The sequence below is a fragment of the Octopus bimaculoides genome, chromosome 4 (assembly GCF_001194135.2).
Source record: "Octopus bimaculoides isolate UCB-OBI-ISO-001 chromosome 4, ASM119413v2, whole genome shotgun sequence".
Taxonomy (NCBI): Eukaryota; Metazoa; Mollusca; class Cephalopoda; order Octopoda; family Octopodidae; genus Octopus; species Octopus bimaculoides.
The window spans coordinates 16,828,651-16,846,892 of NC_068984.1; the positions used below are offsets into that span (position 1 = coordinate 16,828,651).

Consider the following 18,242-nt stretch of genomic DNA (forward strand, 5'->3'; position numbering starts at 1 on the left):
CCACCTTTAGTTGAGCAAATCGACCCCAGGACTTATTCTTTGGAAGCCTAGTACTTATTCTATCGGTCTCTTTTGCCGAACCGCTAAGTTTCAGGGACGTAAACACACCACCATCGGTTGTCAAGCGATGTTGGGGGGACAAACACAAACACACATATATATATGACGGGCTTCTTTCAGTTTCCGTCTACCAAATCCACTCACAAGGCTTTGGTCGGCCCGAGGCTATAGTAGAAGACACTTGCCCAAGGTGCCACGCAGTGGGACTGAACCCAGAACCATGTGGTTGGTAAGCAAGCTACTTACCACACAGCCACTCCCGTGCCTATATATATATAGAGAGAGAGAGAGAGAGAGAGAGAGAGAGAGAGATTAAATTCAAACTGTCAGAGTGAAATACATCTACAATCTTCTTTATTGTGCTCATATTTTTGCAGGGTGTAGAATGGAAACTTCTGGCAAGACATGAACCCAGCGATTACTTGAACCCTAAGAGAGTTGCTTATGACATCCCAAGTAAAGTAGGGGTTCAATTTCGTTGGTGGCAGCCAGAACATGGTGGAAAGGGACACGACCAATGGGCCATTGACAATGTAGAAATATTAGCGTAAGTACTTACACTTCAAATTTCCATTTTTGTTTGACATTGTTATTTTATATTCTTCCATCTTGCATAATTCAACTAACATCTCTTATTGGGTAATACAATAATCACTGTACTGTATCTCGTTTGGTTTCACATAAATTGTAATAAGATTAGATTGCCTTTCATTAATATATTTATTAATATATTTATATTAAGGTAATCAATTCAAGCTTATATGTCATAGGCAAAGATTAAGATGCTCTCAAACTTCTTATACTTTAACAGAGGGGAGTCTGAAAAAATGTATTACATCAAATTCATATTCATTTGCTCCAACAACTCTCCATGCAATACTTAATTCCTGTGATTAATTTCGTTTTGACACCAACCATTGTCTAATCATTTGTGTAATATCAATGGTGTTTAATGTATTCATCTGCATTCTTTCTACCATACATTTATATTTGTTTCTTGCACAGCTGTGTACTCTTGTTTTTAGTCTTTTAATTGTTTCAAATCCTCTAATTCTTTTAAACTGATCCTTTCTTCTTTTTCTTTTCTCCTCCTTTCAGAGTAAAGAACAGAAAAAACCAACCCCATTTGAGTCGCTGAAGAAAGAGATCCCATAAAAAAAATTTTAGCAGTTCTGCCAGTGACACAGGATGTTCTGAACCAAGAAAAGTCCCAAGTGTAAACTATAAAAGTAGGAAATCAATGACCCTTGATAAAATATTGTAAATAATCAAATATATAAAAAAAATTACTTTATACAAAAGTTTATTTCGTTTCTTTATTGTACCATGTCACCACTGTTGGAAAGAACAAAAAAAAAACTCTCCTATTTTGTTAGATCTCAGAGATGCTAACCAACATATTTGGGGATTGTTTCTCAATATAGTGAGAATAGATTGAGTCTTCCGCTGGAATTGAGCTTTAATTGTTCAGGTTTAAAATTGTTCAAATCCTTTAATGTTTTTGCAGTAATAGAAGAAAATGTCAAAGAATATGCCTCAATCTAAAAATGTTTAAAGATTACATTATTTACACAGAGTAAAATACTCAGTCTTTTAATCTTTGATTATATAAAGTACTTTAATTTCCAACGGAATAGCTAATCTTAGAGATTAGGATGGAAAAATAATTAGCACCAACTTCTGTAAGATCCAAGTAAAGTGCTGTACCCACACCATGTGGAATGTCTACTTGTACAGTCATTGCATTACACCATGATTGAATAAATTAAAGTTGGTGATGAAATCTAGCACAGCTAGATATGAAGATAAGGATTGTGGGAGCAGAATATCAATGCAAAATAATCAATTGAAATGAAAATGACATTAGATGCAAAACCAGCCTGAGATTTGTAGATAAATTCATAGATGTATCATAATGATTATCTTCTTTAATTAGCTTCATGTTGGTTGATACAATTTACTTATATCTTCATATTGCACACCTTCGAGTACTCTGCCTGCTAACGGACCCTGCAACAGAAACAAAAATTTATGTGAAAATCATTGTCACTATAAAGAGTTTTAAAGAACAAAAGCAGGAGAATTAGTAGAAATGCTAGCCAGACACAAGTTGATTTATTTTATTTGATTCAGAACTACTGCTCTTCGAGCTGGGGTGAAAGAAGAAGCAATAAATCAACAGCTCTATAATATTGTTAATTCATTTGTCTATCCTTTGTCTTGAATCTAATTTTAATAAACCATTCAATCACAGGAAATTTAAGATATTCTCGGTGTTAGTTAAAAACACATCCCAATTAATTCAGCCAAGCGAATTCATAACATTGCTCCAATGGTACACATAAAAAAAAAGTAATGAATGCAAAATAACCATAAGATACAACTTATTTTTATCTTAGTAAATTGTAATTGAAATCTGAAAATATTTCAATTTATTACATAGTTTACGAAGGAGTACCATCTTACTTTGAACCAATGAGGGAGTCTCTTAAGCCAGGGGCCAGCAACATGTGGACATGAGCAATTAAGGCATTCTCAGTCCATTTATAAACATTTTTCAAATTAATGTATTTGTGAGCCATTCAGTATTTGATGGGTTTTAGACAGCCTTTCGTGTTAAGTTCTGTTTACATAAACACTGCTTTTAATAGAAATAGGGAGGAGGAGACAGATACACATAGATATTTTAATATGTAAGATTATAATGTGATATACATGTGGCCCACTGACAAAAAGTAAACCATTACAAAAAGAAGTTATGGATTCCTGTTCTACATGGTCACTCAACCGATTAAAACTAATACTCAAATCTCCCTTAAATCACATTCTACCTTCTTGAAGATGATACCTTAGACAAGGACAGTCATAGCAAGAATGCCTTTATCAGTCTTCTTGACCTGCAGCTAAACAACAAAGATCTCACCTGTTTGATGGCAACAGTTGCACAAAATTTCTTTTCATTGATTGATTGTAAAACAGCATTTGTTCCACGATATGCACCATTTACTATTTTTACAGTTTTACCTGAAATAATTGCAGAAAAAAAAGAAATAAATACATAAAACTTCTATGACAGTTGTGTGGAGGAGTATCATGAATGAAATATACATGATGGCTGAAAGAGTGAATCTGCAGAAGAAGAGAACTTTAGGTAAACATAAACCTGGACGACTAGAAGAAGTAGTAGGCCTCACAGATAGAAATACATACAAGGGAAGATACTCTTACAATAAACTAATCCAAATAATTCTGGGAGACAAAATTAAAATAACCACCATAAGGTTTTGTGCTAGATTGCAAATCCATTTACCAATGACTGTACGGAAGGCAACCCATGCAAGAAAATTAGTATTTTTTTATTCTTTTATTTATTTCAATCATTTGACTGTGGCCATGCTGGAGCACTGCCTTAGAGGGTTTTAGTTAAAGTAATCAACCCCCAGGACTTATTTTTTGTAAGCTTAGTACTTATTCTATCAGGGGTCTTTTGCCAAACTGCCAAAACACAAGGACATAAAGACACGAGCATTGGTTATCAAGCAATGGCAGATAGACAGACACACATAAATACATATATATATATTTATATATATGATGGGCTTCTTTCAGTTTCCATCTACCAAATCCACTCACAAGGCTTTAGTCGGCCCAAGGTTCTGCAGTTAACCCAAACCATGTGGTTGGGAAGCAGCTGATGGGATAAAAGCATCCCAGCACTTACACAAGAGAAGTAGATCAATTATTCTGATATAAAACTGACAGAGAATGGAAAGATTTTGTTTTTCTGTGTCTAGTGAGATAGTTACAGTTTATGTCTTTGCACAGAAAGTTCTGGAGAATAAAAGCTGGGGAGAGTGATTTAAAGCAGTCCTGGTTTAGCGGATGTACACAAACACACACATGCAATATGAGTAACAAGAGAGGTGCTTGAGTGGAGAAGCAGAAGCTACAGTAGCAGAGTGGAGACATATATCTGTAGGCCAGAGGTTGGACTGTGCTGGTGAGTGACTTCATGTCAGTCGTCTTTAGGCGCAGTTTAATTATCCAATATTTGGGAGCATTACACTATTATGAGATGACAGCCTTCTCTAGTTTCAGTACTTATTCTAGCGGGCTCTTTTGCCAAACTGCCAAAACACAAGGACATAAAGACACGGGCATTGGTTATCAAGCAATGGCAGATAGACAGACACACATATATATATATTTATATATATGATGGTCTTCTTTCAGTTTCCATCTACCCAATCCACTCACAAGGCTTTAGTCGGCCCAAGGTTATATGATCAGTCAACCTGCTAGAAATGGCAGCCAAATCTCTCAAATCATATTCTGACAGCTTAAAAAAAAGGAATGCACTCCATGGTAAGTAGTAATGGTCATGGCTGGAAAACCTTTTGTTGTAGGTCAATTCAATCAAAGCTGGCCCAGTGAGGCTCAAAAACAACAAAAAGATATTGAAGAGGATTAAATAAAAGATTATATTTTGTCACAGATTAGTCTCAGAAGAAGAAATGTTTAGGAAATCTGATTAAAGAGGAAACACATACCAAGAGCAGGAATCACAGTTTCAAGATGGCTCTGGTCAAGCCTCACTTTGTCTCCAGTATCCAACAGCTTCACAACAGCCATATATAAATTTTCAACTTGCTGTAAATAAATACATACGATGAATTATTTGGTAAGAATCTCATTCAATCAAATATGAGGTTAATTCTTTTTTCTTTTTTGCAGCCATGCTGGAGCACTGCCTCAAAGCAGTTTTAGTCAAATGAACCAACCCCAGTACTATTTTTAAAGCCTGATACTTGCTCTAAGTGTCTTTTGCTGAACCACTAAATTACAGGGGATGTAAACAAACCAACACCTGTTAGTAAGTGGTACAATGGGACACACACATGTATGCATCGTTTAACATCCGTTTTTCATGCTGGCATGGGTTAGACAGTTCGACTGGGGTCTGGAAAGCCAGTGGCTGCACCAGACTCCAATCTGATCTGGCAATGTTTCTACAGCTAGATGCCCTTCCTAACACCAACCACTCCGAGAGTGCAGTGGGTGCTTTTTACGTGCCACCAGCACAGGAGCCAGTATGGACGTTAAACAATGATGATGATGATGATATATATATGTATATGTGTATATATATCAGGTCATCCCATAAGTTCTGTCTGAATTTTGAATAAAGAAAACAAGAGATCAAATGTTAATTTCCCTGATTATCTATGACTTCCTTCCATCTATTTACAAGTTTTTTGAATCCCATCAATGTAAAACTCTTTTGGTTTCAAAGCGAAGAACTCTGAAATGTCAGTTTCGACTTCCTCCTGGCTTGCGAAAGTTATGTCCCCCAAATGATTCTGTAAACTACGAAACAAATGGTAGTCTGAAGGAGCAAGGTCGGGAGAATAAGGTAGATGAGCAATTTTCTCCCACCCAAGCTCTTCGATCTTCTGTGATGTAAGACAGCTTCCGTTTTATTTTATTGGATTTTGTTAAGGGAGAAGGCAGGGCCCTTGACCTGTTACAAGATCTCCAAGACTAGTGGGAGGAAGAAAGGTATCCTCAAATCTACCATTTATCTTATTTTGTATTACATTCATCATCATCATCATCATTTAACGTCCGTTTTCCATGCTGGCATGGGTTGGACGGTTTGACTGAGGTCTGGAGAGCCAGCAGCTGCACCAGGCTCCAATCTGATCTGGCAATGTTTCTACAGCTGAATGCCCTTCCTAATGCCAACCACTCCGAGAGTGGAGTGGATGCTTTTTACGTGCCACCAGCATGGGAGCCAGTCAGGTGGCCCTGGCTTCAACCACATTATTTTTATTAAGAGTAGTCAGTGGTGTGATTGCACTCTGACCTACTTAAGGCTCTTTCTACTACTAAGTGTAATAAAATAATCATCATCATCATCATCATCATCGTTTAACGTCCGCTTTCCATGCTAGCATGGGTTGGACGATTTGACTAAGGACTGGTGCAACCGGATGGCTACACCAGGCTCCAATCTAATTTGGCAGAGTTTCTACAGCTGGATGCCCTTCCTAACGCCAACCACTCAGAGAGTGTAGTGGGTGCTTTTACGTGTCACCCGCACAAAAACGGCCACGCTTGAAATGGTGTCTTTTATGTGCCACCCGTACAAGAGCCAGTCCAGGGGCACTGGCAACGATCTCGCTTGAAAACCCTACAAGGCCAGTCAGGCGGTACTGGCAACGGTCAATCTGTTCCTTTAATACGTAGGCGCAGGCATAGCTGTATGGCAAGATCACTTTCCAACCATATGGTTCAGGGTTCAGTCCCACTGCATGATACTTTCGGCAAATGTCTTCTACTAAAGACTCGGGCCAACCAAAGCCTTGTGAGTGGATTTGGTAGACGGAAACTGAAAGAAGCCCATCATATGTATGTGTGACTTTGTTTGTCCCACCACAACCACATGACCACCGGTGCTGGTATGTTTATGTCCTCATGAAGAGACCAATAGAATTAATACCAAACACAAAAAAAGTACTAAAAACGATTCGTTCAACTAAAACTTCTTCCAGGTGGTGCCCCAGAATAATAAAAAAAAAAAAAGAATAGCTACCTTAATCACAGCTTTCCTTTTGTAGTATTTATCCCCGAGTTTTTTGGTTATAACCTTTACAACAATCCCCTCGTCGAGCCAGTTGTCTTTACGATTCATCTTTTCTCGTTTCATTTCTTCAAACTGAAATATACAATTGACATTTATTGTTTACTAACCATAAAGTAAGATAATCAAGAATGTTAAATAGCAATTCTTTTATTTCCACCTAAATGTATTGCTTCTGTTTACTTCATATGTAAACATCTTGAAAAATTAAATGCATTTAAAATATATTTATGAAAAATAAATACAGTAACTAACAGGTTTATAATGAGTGTAATTATTGGGAAAAAAGTAAATAACACTAATTTACTGAGCCCTACAAATCCTTTGATTAGAGGAGACAAAGGAATTATTTTTCTAATAAGAGTTGTGCAACTTCCAGGTTACAGACTAAATGGAACATAAACTCAACTCTAAGACAGGAAATTGATCCCAGGAATCAATATTGCATAAATATAGGTGGAAACACCAACCTGTAATCTACTTAACTGTATTCAATGAACCTTGGCAGGTGAAAGTGTCATGACAATAGGCAAAACCACATTCACAATGTACACATTATATTGCATCAGTAAACTTCATCCTAATTCATGTAATCATCATCATCATCATTTAACATCTGCTTTCCATGCTAGCATGGGTTGGACGATTTGACTGAGGACTGGCAAACCAGATGGCTACACCAGACTCCAATCTAATTTGGCAGAGTTTCTACAGATGGATGCCCTTAATATATTTTTATGATTTTTTTATACTGAACCAACTGCTTTTTGTCAAATTCTCTAGTTTCTAAATAGATCGCGAGATTTATACAAAAAGAAAAAAAAAAAGCAATGCAAAACTTAAAGACAAAACCCATTCACATTTTTATAATTTCTATTTCACAAAAATTCCAGTTAGATCTTAAGGAGTTATTTCCTTTGCTAATTGTTTTGAGGTTTGAAACATCTCTAGGGGAGTTCTGTCTTCTAATTGCATGGATAATCTCACGTTTTCCAACTCACTATAGTATATATGTAAGACTCCACAATATGTATATTCAACATGCAGAATTCTGTCCAGAGGTGGTTCCCCTCCACCATATTTGCTTCTTACCTTCATAATGTCATCAAGAGCAGAAGACTTTCTTTTAGTGCCACTTGCAGATGCTAATTCCTTTGAAGATTTAGTATCTGGTTGAGGTAATTTTTTCAAGATATTATTCTTCAGTTCTGTTCTGGAAATTAAAAAAAAAATTGAAGAAATAAGCAGACATGGCCATGTAGTTAAGAGGTTTGCTTCCTAACCCCATGGTTACAGGGAAAAGATGGTGGGAGAAATATGAAGTTATAGAATAAGCAATAGATAGGGGAAGATGCTTTCACAAAGCAACAGGTAAGGGAAGGGTGAGTGCACATACATGTGTGCATGCAAGCAAGGACAGACGGACAGACAGATGGTCACACACACATACATGAATATACACACACAACAGGCTTCCATATATTTCCTGGCAACCAATTCGAATCATAAGACAATGGTTGGCTCAAGGCTACAGTAAAAGATGCTTACCCAAAGTAACACACACACTGAGATTGAACCCAAGACCACAATGTAACAAAGTGAACCCTGTATCCACACTGCCATGGCTGCACTTTTACATTGATCATGTTGAAAATATATTCATTTGAAATACAGTCACGAAACAGTTCAACCAAAAGCAACACGAAATAAATAATAATAGTTTCAAATTTTGGAACAGGGCAATAGATTTTGAGGGGAGGCAGAGCAATTATATGACCCAGTATTTAACTGGTACTTATTTTATCAACCCCAAAAGGATGAAAGGCAAAGGCAACCTTGGTGGAATTCGAACTCAGAATGTAAAGACAGGCTAAATAATGCTAAGCATTTCGCTTGGTGTTCTGAGGGTTCTGTCAGCTCACCACTTTAATAACAACAAGAATAATGCACATAGCCTCATCATCATCATCATTTAACGTCCGTTTTCCATGCTGGCATGGGTTGGACGGTTTGGCTGGGGACTGGCACGCCAGGAGGCCTCACCAGGCTTCAATCTGATCTGGTAATGTTTCTACAGCCAGATGCCCTTCCTAACACCAAACACTCCAAGAGTGTAGTGGGTGCTTTTTACATGTCACCGGCACAGGAGCCAGTCAGAGGGTACTGGCATAAGCCACCTTCAGATGGTGCTTTTTACGTGCTACTGGCACAGGAGCCAGACGGGGTGGGGGCTGGCATTGACCACATTCGGATGGTACTTTTTACGTGCCACCAGTATGGAGAGCCAGTCAGGTAGCAATGGCAACGACCCACACATGAATGGTGCTTATTGCATTCCACCAGCACAAGAGCCAGTCAGGCAGCACTGGCATCAGCCACAATTACAATTTCCACTTGATTGTGATTTGATTTTACCTAACTCAATAGGTTTCCTCAAGCATGGCGTGTCGCCTGACAATTCAAAGGTACTTTTTAAATGAGCTGGTTATGCAACACTAGTATAGGCTACAGCTGTGATCTCATTTTACACATTTAGAAAATGGGTATAGTTAATTAGATTGACACTAGTACACAGCTGGTATTTATCATATCAATCCCAGAACAAATAAAAGGCAAAGTTGACTCACACAGTGTGTGTGTGTGTGTGCGCTCAGAATATGAAGGGATGTAACTAAATACTTCAAAGCATTTTATTCAACACTCTTCGGATTTCGTCATCCACCACTCCTAATAATAATGATGGTGGTGGTGGTGGTTGGTCTAATTAATTTCTCAGAAAGCATTAATTGAAAAATAAATCTTTAAACTTCTATATACCTTCAGGTCATACCTTCTATATCATGATCATCAATGTTTTAACATCCACTTTTCCTTGCTGGCATGGGTTGGACATGATTTATTGAGGTAGATTTTCAATGGCCAGATGCCATTTCTATTGCCAACCCACACCTGTTTCCAAGCAAAATGATATTTCCCGATAACCAGACATATTTTCATAGGATATTGGAAATGAATGACATTCATTTACAATAATTGCATGATGTCGAGACATAGAAACACAAACACTCACACACATACATACATATATACAATGGGCTTCTTTCAGTTTCTGTCTACCAAATCCATTCACAAGGTTTTGGTTGCCCATGGTTCTACACAGTGAGACTGAACCCAAAACCATGTGATTTGGAAGTCAGCTTCTTAACCTCACAATCACTGTGTCATACTGTTACACAAAATAGAGAAACAAAAACTAAGATGGAAACAAAAATGAAATAAAACTGAAAAGCAAACAATAAGTTTCTTACTTTTTCAACTCTTCTTCCTTTTTCTTAACAAAGGTTCCCAGGTTGAATGTTACTTTAGAAAATAAAGAGAGAGAAAAACAGAATCAGATAAAAATGTTATACATTCGTACTTGGTAACGGCACAGCTAAAATATTATTGAGGAACACTGATTCAATTAAAATACCAGTTGTAAAGCTCCACATGAAATGGACTGAGCAGACCTATGATCAGAGGTATTCTTGCCAGTACCATTTTTAAGGCTAGCTGGACCTACATCAGCTAATATATCATCTTTTTAAATCAGTAGGGTGTGATTTGAAGTAAATATGGTTGTTAGTTCTAGCAGGTTAAACTACTCTGAATATGCTCTTTTATAAATTAGCAAACTTGCTAATAAACAAACCTGTGATTGGTATTAGGAAAGGTGTCCAGCTATAGAAACCATGTCAAAGCAGACACAGAACATAGTGGGGCCCTCTGGCTCATATGTTCTTGTCAAACCATCCATCCAATGCCCAGGGCCATTGCTAAGCCCCTGCAACCCCTGTGGTCACAGGGGCCTCCACGGTTGAGGGGCCCCATGTTAAGATCAAAGTACATAGATGAGTCATCTATTTACTTTGGTTAAGATGTTGAACAAGAATTAAACTATGTTAACTGAAAATTTCAAGAAATAAAATGGTAATACATTGTACCTGCAAAATATCTTGTAAAAATATTACATTGTACCATGGACGTGTACCAGACTTTGTAGATTGTCTATGATAGCTATTGAACACAAACTTAGCACTCAGCTTGATTATTCTGAACTCATCAATGATTTCGCAAAATGAAAAGTGCACCGTGTTTGTCTTTGAAAGTTGCCTGGATTATAAAAGTGCTCTTATATTCAAATCTGGACATTTTACTTTTTGAAATTTGTAATAGACCTAAACAAATTTAAATTGTTGTACTTTTAAAGATGTTCTTTAGGATAATGTGAAATACTGAACTTCAAATAGAATAAAATAAAATATAGCTATGAAATAAAAGGTGTGTAGATTATAAATTATGATTGTGAGGGATGGGGCCTTGGAACAAAAAGTTGCAGGGAGCCTCTAAAAGTCACGCAACGGAGCTGCCTATGCCAGCATGGAATAAGAGACATTAAATGATAACCATGATGATGATGACAACACCATGAATTCCTCAACTGCTGGTGGATTGATAAAGATGATGACAAGCTAGAAAATGTAAAACACACTACAGAATAAAGTTAGAAGTAGCCAAAATAAAATTTTGGTGCCTTAAAAGTTAAATCTATTCTTGGATATGATTGGGATGCTGGTTCCAAAAATATTGTTAGTTTTAGCCCCTGTCAGCACTAATGATTTAATGACAAATTATTTTGATTAAAAAATAAGAATAATATCAATGCTATCAAGGTATTACAAAAGACATTAAGATATTACTAAGTCAGTTTATTTCAGTACAAAAACTTAAAGCGCACTGCATTGCAATCTAGTCATTGTAATTGAAAACTAAACATAGGTACAAGTATGGCTGGGTGGTTAGGATGTTCATTTTGGAACCGAGTAGCTTCGGGTTCAATCCCACTGTGGACATCTACTGTAGTCTCTATGCCAACCAATGTTTTGTGAGAAAATCTGGTAGATGGAAACTGTGTGGAAGCCTGCTGTATATGTGTGTGTCATTGTGTTAATCCTCTCTCAACCACTTGTTTCTGTTTGTCAAATCCCCTTACAAGGCTTAAATCTGCCTGGGGTTATAGAAGACACTTGTCCAAGGCACCATACAATGGGACTGAATTCAAAACCATGTGGTTGAGGGACAAACTTCTTAACCACATGGCCATGCCTGTGCCTATCAAAAAATGATATTCTAGAAACAAATCTAAACATACTTCTCTACAAAAACAACCAATTCTTCATAAAGAAAACACTCTTTTAAGTAATCTATTCTAATCGAAAGGTGTTAGACATCAAAGGAAAATGAATGGTTGGTTTGCAGATCTGAATGATTAGAGAATTATTTTTGCAGACATAATCAGAGGAGAAAGGATAGCACCCATGACCATTTGACAAAGACTGGAGGGAGGAGGGAAAGAAAGCAGACTCTGCTAAAAGCACCCAAGAACCAGGTGATGATGGTGTTAAATCAAGCAACAGATTAAGTCAACACACTACATCAAATCATTACATCATCATTGTTTAACGTCCGCTTTCCATGCTAGCATGGGTTGGACGATTTGACTGAGGAATGGTGAAACCGGATGGCAACACCAGGTTCCAATCTGATTTGGCAGAGTTTCTACAGCTGGATGCCCTTCCTAACGCCAACCACTCAGAGAGTGTAGTGGGTGCTTTTACGTGTCACCCGCACAGATGAATTGAATCAGCACTTCAGCAGTTATGAGTGTTCCACTTGATCTGATCAACAGAACAGCCTGCTTGTGAAATTAATGTGCAAGTGGCTGAGAACTTCATGGATACGCGCACCATCAATGTAGTTGCCAGGCAGATTCAGTGTAACAGAATGTGACAAGGCGGCGAGCTGGCAGAAACGGCACGCTGATTGAAATGCTTAGTGGTATTTCGTCTGCCGCTACATTCTGAGTTCAAATTCCGCCAAGGTCGACTCTGCTTTCATCCTTTCAGGGTCGATTAAATAAGTAACAGTTATGCGCTGGGGATCGATATAATCAACAATCTGTTTGTCTGTCCTTGTTTGTCCCCTCTGTGTGTAGCCCCTTGTGGGCAGTAAAGAAATAAGAAATAAGAATGTGACAAGGCTGGCCCTTTTGAATTACAGGTACAACTCATTTTTACCAGCTGAGTGTACTGGAGCAACATGAAATAAAGCGTCTTGCTCAAGGACACAATGTGCTACTTGGAATTGAACTCATGACCTTACAATCATGAACCAAATACCCCAACTACCAGGCCATGCACATTCACATTAAAGAGATTTCTAATAACCACATCACCGGAACAGGAGCCCAGTCAGGGAGCACTCGTAGCTATGGCCAGTGCCCCTGACTGGCTCCCATTCCAGTGGCACATAAAAAGGCACCATCCAAACATGATTAATGCCAGGGTTGCCTGACTGGCTCCCGTTCTGGTGGCACATAAAAAGCAACATCCGAACATGGCCGATGCCAGTACCCTGACTGACTCTCGTTCCAGTGGCACGTAAATTGCACCATCCAAACATGGCCGATGCCAGTACCCACTGAGTGGCCCCTGTGCCAGTGACACGTAAAAAGCACCCACTACACTCTCGGAGTGGTTGACATTAGGAAGAGCATCCAGCTGTAGAAACATTGCCAGATCAGATTGGAGCGTAGTGCAGCCGCTGGCTCTCCAGACCTCAGCCAAATCGTCCAACCCATGCCAGCATGGAAAACGGACGTTAAAGGATGATGATGATGATGATGAAGCTGAGCAAAATCGCAATCGTGGCAGATACCAGTGTCATGCAAATGGCACCTTTGCCAGTAACACATAAAAGTACCCATTACACTCTCGGAATGGCTGGCATTAGAAAGGGCATTCAACCATAGAAAACCATGCCAAATCAGACTGGAGTCTGGTACAGCCTTCCAATTTACCAGCCCTGGTCAAACCATCTACCCATGCCAGCATGGACAACAGACACTAAATGATTATGATATTTCTTACCTTTTTCTTCACATTCTCTTTTCAGTTCTGTGAATTCAGGTTCAGCTTTGACTTTCTCAGTTACAGATGCTCTTTGGATCTGTTTCTCAATGAATTTTGCATTTCTTTCTTCATCGTCCATATCCATCCTCTCTTTTGCTTTGACTGCCTCTTGTTTTCGAATAGTTTCTGGCGTTCGATCTACGTACTGACAGAACCAACCCTTTTCCGTATAATCTACCACACAATAACCTGCATGGAAAATAAAACTAATACATGAGTAAAGGAAAAAGAAAAAAATACAATGCAAATTAGGAATTAAAATCTAAAAGAATTATTTGCTAAAGGTTCTAAAGATTTAACAATTAAAACAGTAACTTACAAATTAAGCTGATGAAGGAACACACACCGAATGAGATTACAAATGTTTTAATTTCATGATTGATCACATAACAGGGTTTCTCACCAACTCAGTCAAGTAATTGCATAGTGGTTTGCAATTAACAGAACGAGGACAACTAGATAAAGAAGTCCATAAACTACTCAGCGACTTACTAAATGTATTTGATAGATTCTGTTACTGAGAAACTTATACTATTTACAGTTAGATGTGGACATAGTAAAATGCCAGAGTATGGATGGAATTAAAGAAACTTTTTGTTGTCCACAGAGATAACACTCAGGGAGGTGTTATCTCTGTGAACAACAAAGAGTTTCACACTCCATACAAAAGGCAGACTGTATAAAGCATGTGTTGGGGGTGTGATGCTGTATAGTAAGTGAGTCATTGGAACTGAATGTGGACAATCTGTGTAGGCTGAAATGAAATGAATTGAGCACAATCTGGAGGATCTGTGATATTACATGGTAAGTAAAAGTGTGGTTGATCATTAAAAGGACCAGTCTATGTATGCTGGAAGCATAATTGTGCTGATAAGAACAATGAGGGCCGAGTGAAAAAGGAACATGTTTTGTGTGTTAAAGCAGTGATCCTCAACTGGGGTCCATATAAGATTTTGTTGTTAATATTTATTTGCAATAAATTGGTTACACTTCTACAATACACAAAATATTTAACATTTTTTTATATACAATTCCTAATGAGTCTTAATTATAGAAACGTAATAGGTATTTTTTTTTAACACTGAATGGCTAAGGAGGTCCAGTAACATTAAATAGGAACCAAAGGAGTCCATAGGCAAAAAATGGTTGAGAACCACAGTTAAAATCAGTTCACATAATGCTGGTTCTTATACAAGATGATCAAGAATCAAGATGAAACCAATATGTTGTACAACAGACACACCTAATCAAAGCTAAAATGGAAAACAGACATAAAATGTTGTGACAATGATGTTATCTTTCATGGCACCAGGAGATGTCAAGTTATCTCAATGTTTATTCTTGAAAACCAGTCCCCATCAAACTAAGTTATGATTGGAAAAGAATCAACTTGCCTTCCTTTCCTGTCCATTTGACAAAATCTGTCAAAGTCTCCCACTGAGTGGAGTTCATATGAATGTGATGACGATCTGTGATATATTCTTGGTATACTATGTTAGCATGAACTCGTTTTGTTCCAAATCGTCTATGCAAAACTTCCAGAAAACCATCAAGAAAATCTCTAAAAAAGATAAAATAAAACAAAAATATACAGAACATAAGTAAATAGCACTAGATGTATTCAGTTGAGTGGGTACTGCTAAATATTTGAAGAGTTTCAAAATGATATAAAGCATTGTATACAAATAAATTTGCATTTACATTTATGGAAAAGACTGACATGGAAAAATATAAAAATACATAAGAAATTGAATATAGGGTTTGAGAGATAAAGGCTACTCCCAGAGATAAGTAGATTTAGATAATTTTGTACACATATATCTATGTACAAAGGTGCATAATGAACCCTTATATAAATAACTATTCATGCGCATATATAAAAGATACATAGAATACATATGTTAAATACATTGTACATATGACTGACCATAAGAACCCAGACATCTGATAGTTTTTTTTTTTTTTGTAGTTTATCAATGCTAGAATTGTTATTAGTGTCAGCACAGTCATTGGATTCACCTGAGCCACATATTTAGCAGTGGAAATATGCCAAGTCCTTCCTAAGCCATTTCTTTAACTAACCTCACAGGGTTACAAATAGTATCGGCATTCTATTGAAACTTGCAATTAAGATGAGTCAATATCTTCAACCAACAGATGCTTAACAATTGTTGATATGATTCCTTGATGAAAGATCATGCAAAAGAAATTACAATATATAATGACTTACTTAGAAAATGTATCTATATAATCATCTGGGTTTTCAGCAAACAGCAACAGTTGCCTTTGGTGGGATTCAGACATCATGTGACATTTAAAACCATTCTAAAATATAAAATTATACAATTATACATTCTAACATAAAATTATACAATTAGCAATTCAAGAGACTAATTAATACACTATTCCACAACAGTATGAAGTGAGCAAAATCTTTTAACATCAGCTGCAATTTAAACCAAAATGATTCCAAATTGCAGATTTTGATTACAATCAAAGACAACATTCTTAGTTGAAACTAGAAATTTATTGATTTTTGATAAGACTGACATTAATTCTAATACAGATAATATTGTTATTTTTTAAAAATGTGGCATTTCTTCTACCACTGTATGTTCTGATCTCAAATTCTGTCAAGGCCTGCTTTGACTTTCATACTTTCAGTGTCAATAAAATTAGTACTAGTTGAGCACTATGTCAGGAAGGCTTTAGCAAATTTTTATGTGTTAAACTGCATCCAAATAGCCGGACTTAAACCCTGTCACAGTGAACCAAGTAGGGCAGCTGGAGCGTGGCCGTTGCCAGAACCGCCTGACTGGCCCTCGTACCGGTGGCACGTAAAAGCACCCACTACACTCTCGGAATGGTTGGCGTTAGGAAGGGCATCCAGCTGTAGAAACTCTGCCAAATCAGATTGGAGCCTGGTGTAGCCATCTGGTTTCACCAGTCCTCAGTCAAATCGTCCAACCCATGCCAGCATGGAAAGCGGACGTTAAACGATGATGATGATATATATATATATACATGGAAGTATGTATCACAATTTGAAATATTTATTTATCTTTTAATTGCTTTATAAATAATAATTTCTTATTTCAGCACAAAATCAGTAATTTTCTTAGGGAAGTTTATTCAATTATATCTACCCCAGTTCTAGATGGGCACTTCCATTCATCAACCCCAGAGTGATGAAAGATAAAGTTAAACCCATTAGGATTAGAAACCATGTAAAGAACTGGAACAAATACAGCAATGTATTTTTTCCATTGCTTTACAAGTTCTACCAGCTCACTGTCTTTACCTTAAGAATAATATAAATATGTATCTATAATAGATTATATCTTCGATTTCGTTCCATAGTCTATCAATCACCTTACAAATAGTATAAACGCTGTGGGCGATAATAGGTTATGTATCTTTCCTATAGTTAAATTGCTACATACGTACAGTGGCAAAATAATACTATAGATAACAAACTGCTTATAATAATGTCTTAACGCAAACCAGTGGGAGATACCGTGTTAAAATAATCCACAGAAAAGAATTAATAAAAATGACTAATTAATACAAACATACAACTGAAAAAATACAAGTAAAGGGAGTTTACCTCATCTCGACATTGTTTTTCACACATCTGACAGTACCATTTCAGTTTCTGGAGACCTTTCGCCTTAATACGATTGGCGATAGCCTTAGGTGTAAGAAAGCCGTGTTTTTCTTTCCCCATGGTGATTGTAATTCACTTGAATGGCTTTATGTAAAAGAAAATAAACAGTAAATAAATTTCCTCGGTGCTTTAACCATTGTAATTAATACAAACGTTACACTAGTTTTCATTTTTTTTTTAAATGAAAGGAAGCGGACGACGAAAACATTCGTCTACAAAATGTCATGGCAAAACTAAAACCTCTCTCTCTCTATATATATATATATGTGTGTGTGTGTGTGTGTGTGTGTGTGTGTTGTTGTACTTGGGGATGGTCATATTGCCAGGTTAGCCAATAAAAACACACGCACAGTATATTTGGTGTTAATTTGCTTCAGCTTTATATTACATTAATCCTATTTCGATTTTCTTCCTTCTTCTACCATCCCTAAAAACTGTCTCAAAACAATACAGTAAGTAGTAAATAAGCTTTTAACTTGTTTTTTTTTACACTCCTTAAAAAGACCATTTCAATACCACATCCATCTCTCTATCTGTCTGTCTATCTATCTATCTATCTATCTGCTTATACATCTTCCATTGTCTCCAAAGCCTCACCCCAAAAAAAACAAAACAATGTTCTGTTATAAACAAAACCCCCCCCAAAACACCTGTTTTTATATAAATAAGCTAGATCTCTGTATTTTCAGATATATTTGACAAGTTCGAAAGACGAACGAAACGCTAATATATGTATAAAATAAATGAAAGAAGTTATTCCAAAATTCTGACGACTTTTTTTTCAATATTTACTTCTGTACATCACACCTAACACTCTACATATATATATATATATATATAGAGAGAGAGAGAGAGAGAGAGA

General features: G+C 37.0%; 2 protein-coding genes across 2 annotated transcripts in view; one reads left to right on the top strand and one right to left on the bottom strand.

Annotated features, from left to right (window-relative positions):
* Positions 1-1,361, top strand: part of LOC106875197 (reelin) — a 200,233-nt gene extending 198,872 nt beyond the window's left edge. The window contains exons 57-58 of the mRNA XM_014923240.2: positions 438-607; positions 1,159-1,361. Of these exons, the coding sequence (XP_014778726.1) occupies positions 438-607; positions 1,159-1,198 (210 nt within the window). The 3' untranslated portion in view covers positions 1,199-1,361. The remainder of the gene's footprint in view (positions 1-437; positions 608-1,158) is intronic.
* Positions 1,347-18,242, bottom strand: part of LOC106875198 (DNA/RNA-binding protein KIN17) — an 18,533-nt gene continuing 1,637 nt past the window's right edge. Inside the window, exons 2-11 of the mRNA XM_014923241.2 lie at positions 17,321-17,464; positions 15,944-16,038; positions 15,108-15,274; positions 13,672-13,902; positions 10,012-10,063; positions 7,796-7,916; positions 6,656-6,778; positions 4,611-4,710; positions 2,984-3,084; positions 1,347-2,070 (exon numbers count right to left, since the gene is read on the bottom strand). Of these exons, the coding sequence (XP_014778727.1) occupies positions 1,999-2,070; positions 2,984-3,084; positions 4,611-4,710; positions 6,656-6,778; positions 7,796-7,916; positions 10,012-10,063; positions 13,672-13,902; positions 15,108-15,274; positions 15,944-16,038; positions 17,321-17,440 (1,182 nt within the window). The 5' untranslated portion in view covers positions 17,441-17,464 and the 3' untranslated portion in view covers positions 1,347-1,998. The remainder of the gene's footprint in view (positions 2,071-2,983; positions 3,085-4,610; positions 4,711-6,655; positions 6,779-7,795; positions 7,917-10,011; positions 10,064-13,671; positions 13,903-15,107; positions 15,275-15,943; positions 16,039-17,320; positions 17,465-18,242) is intronic.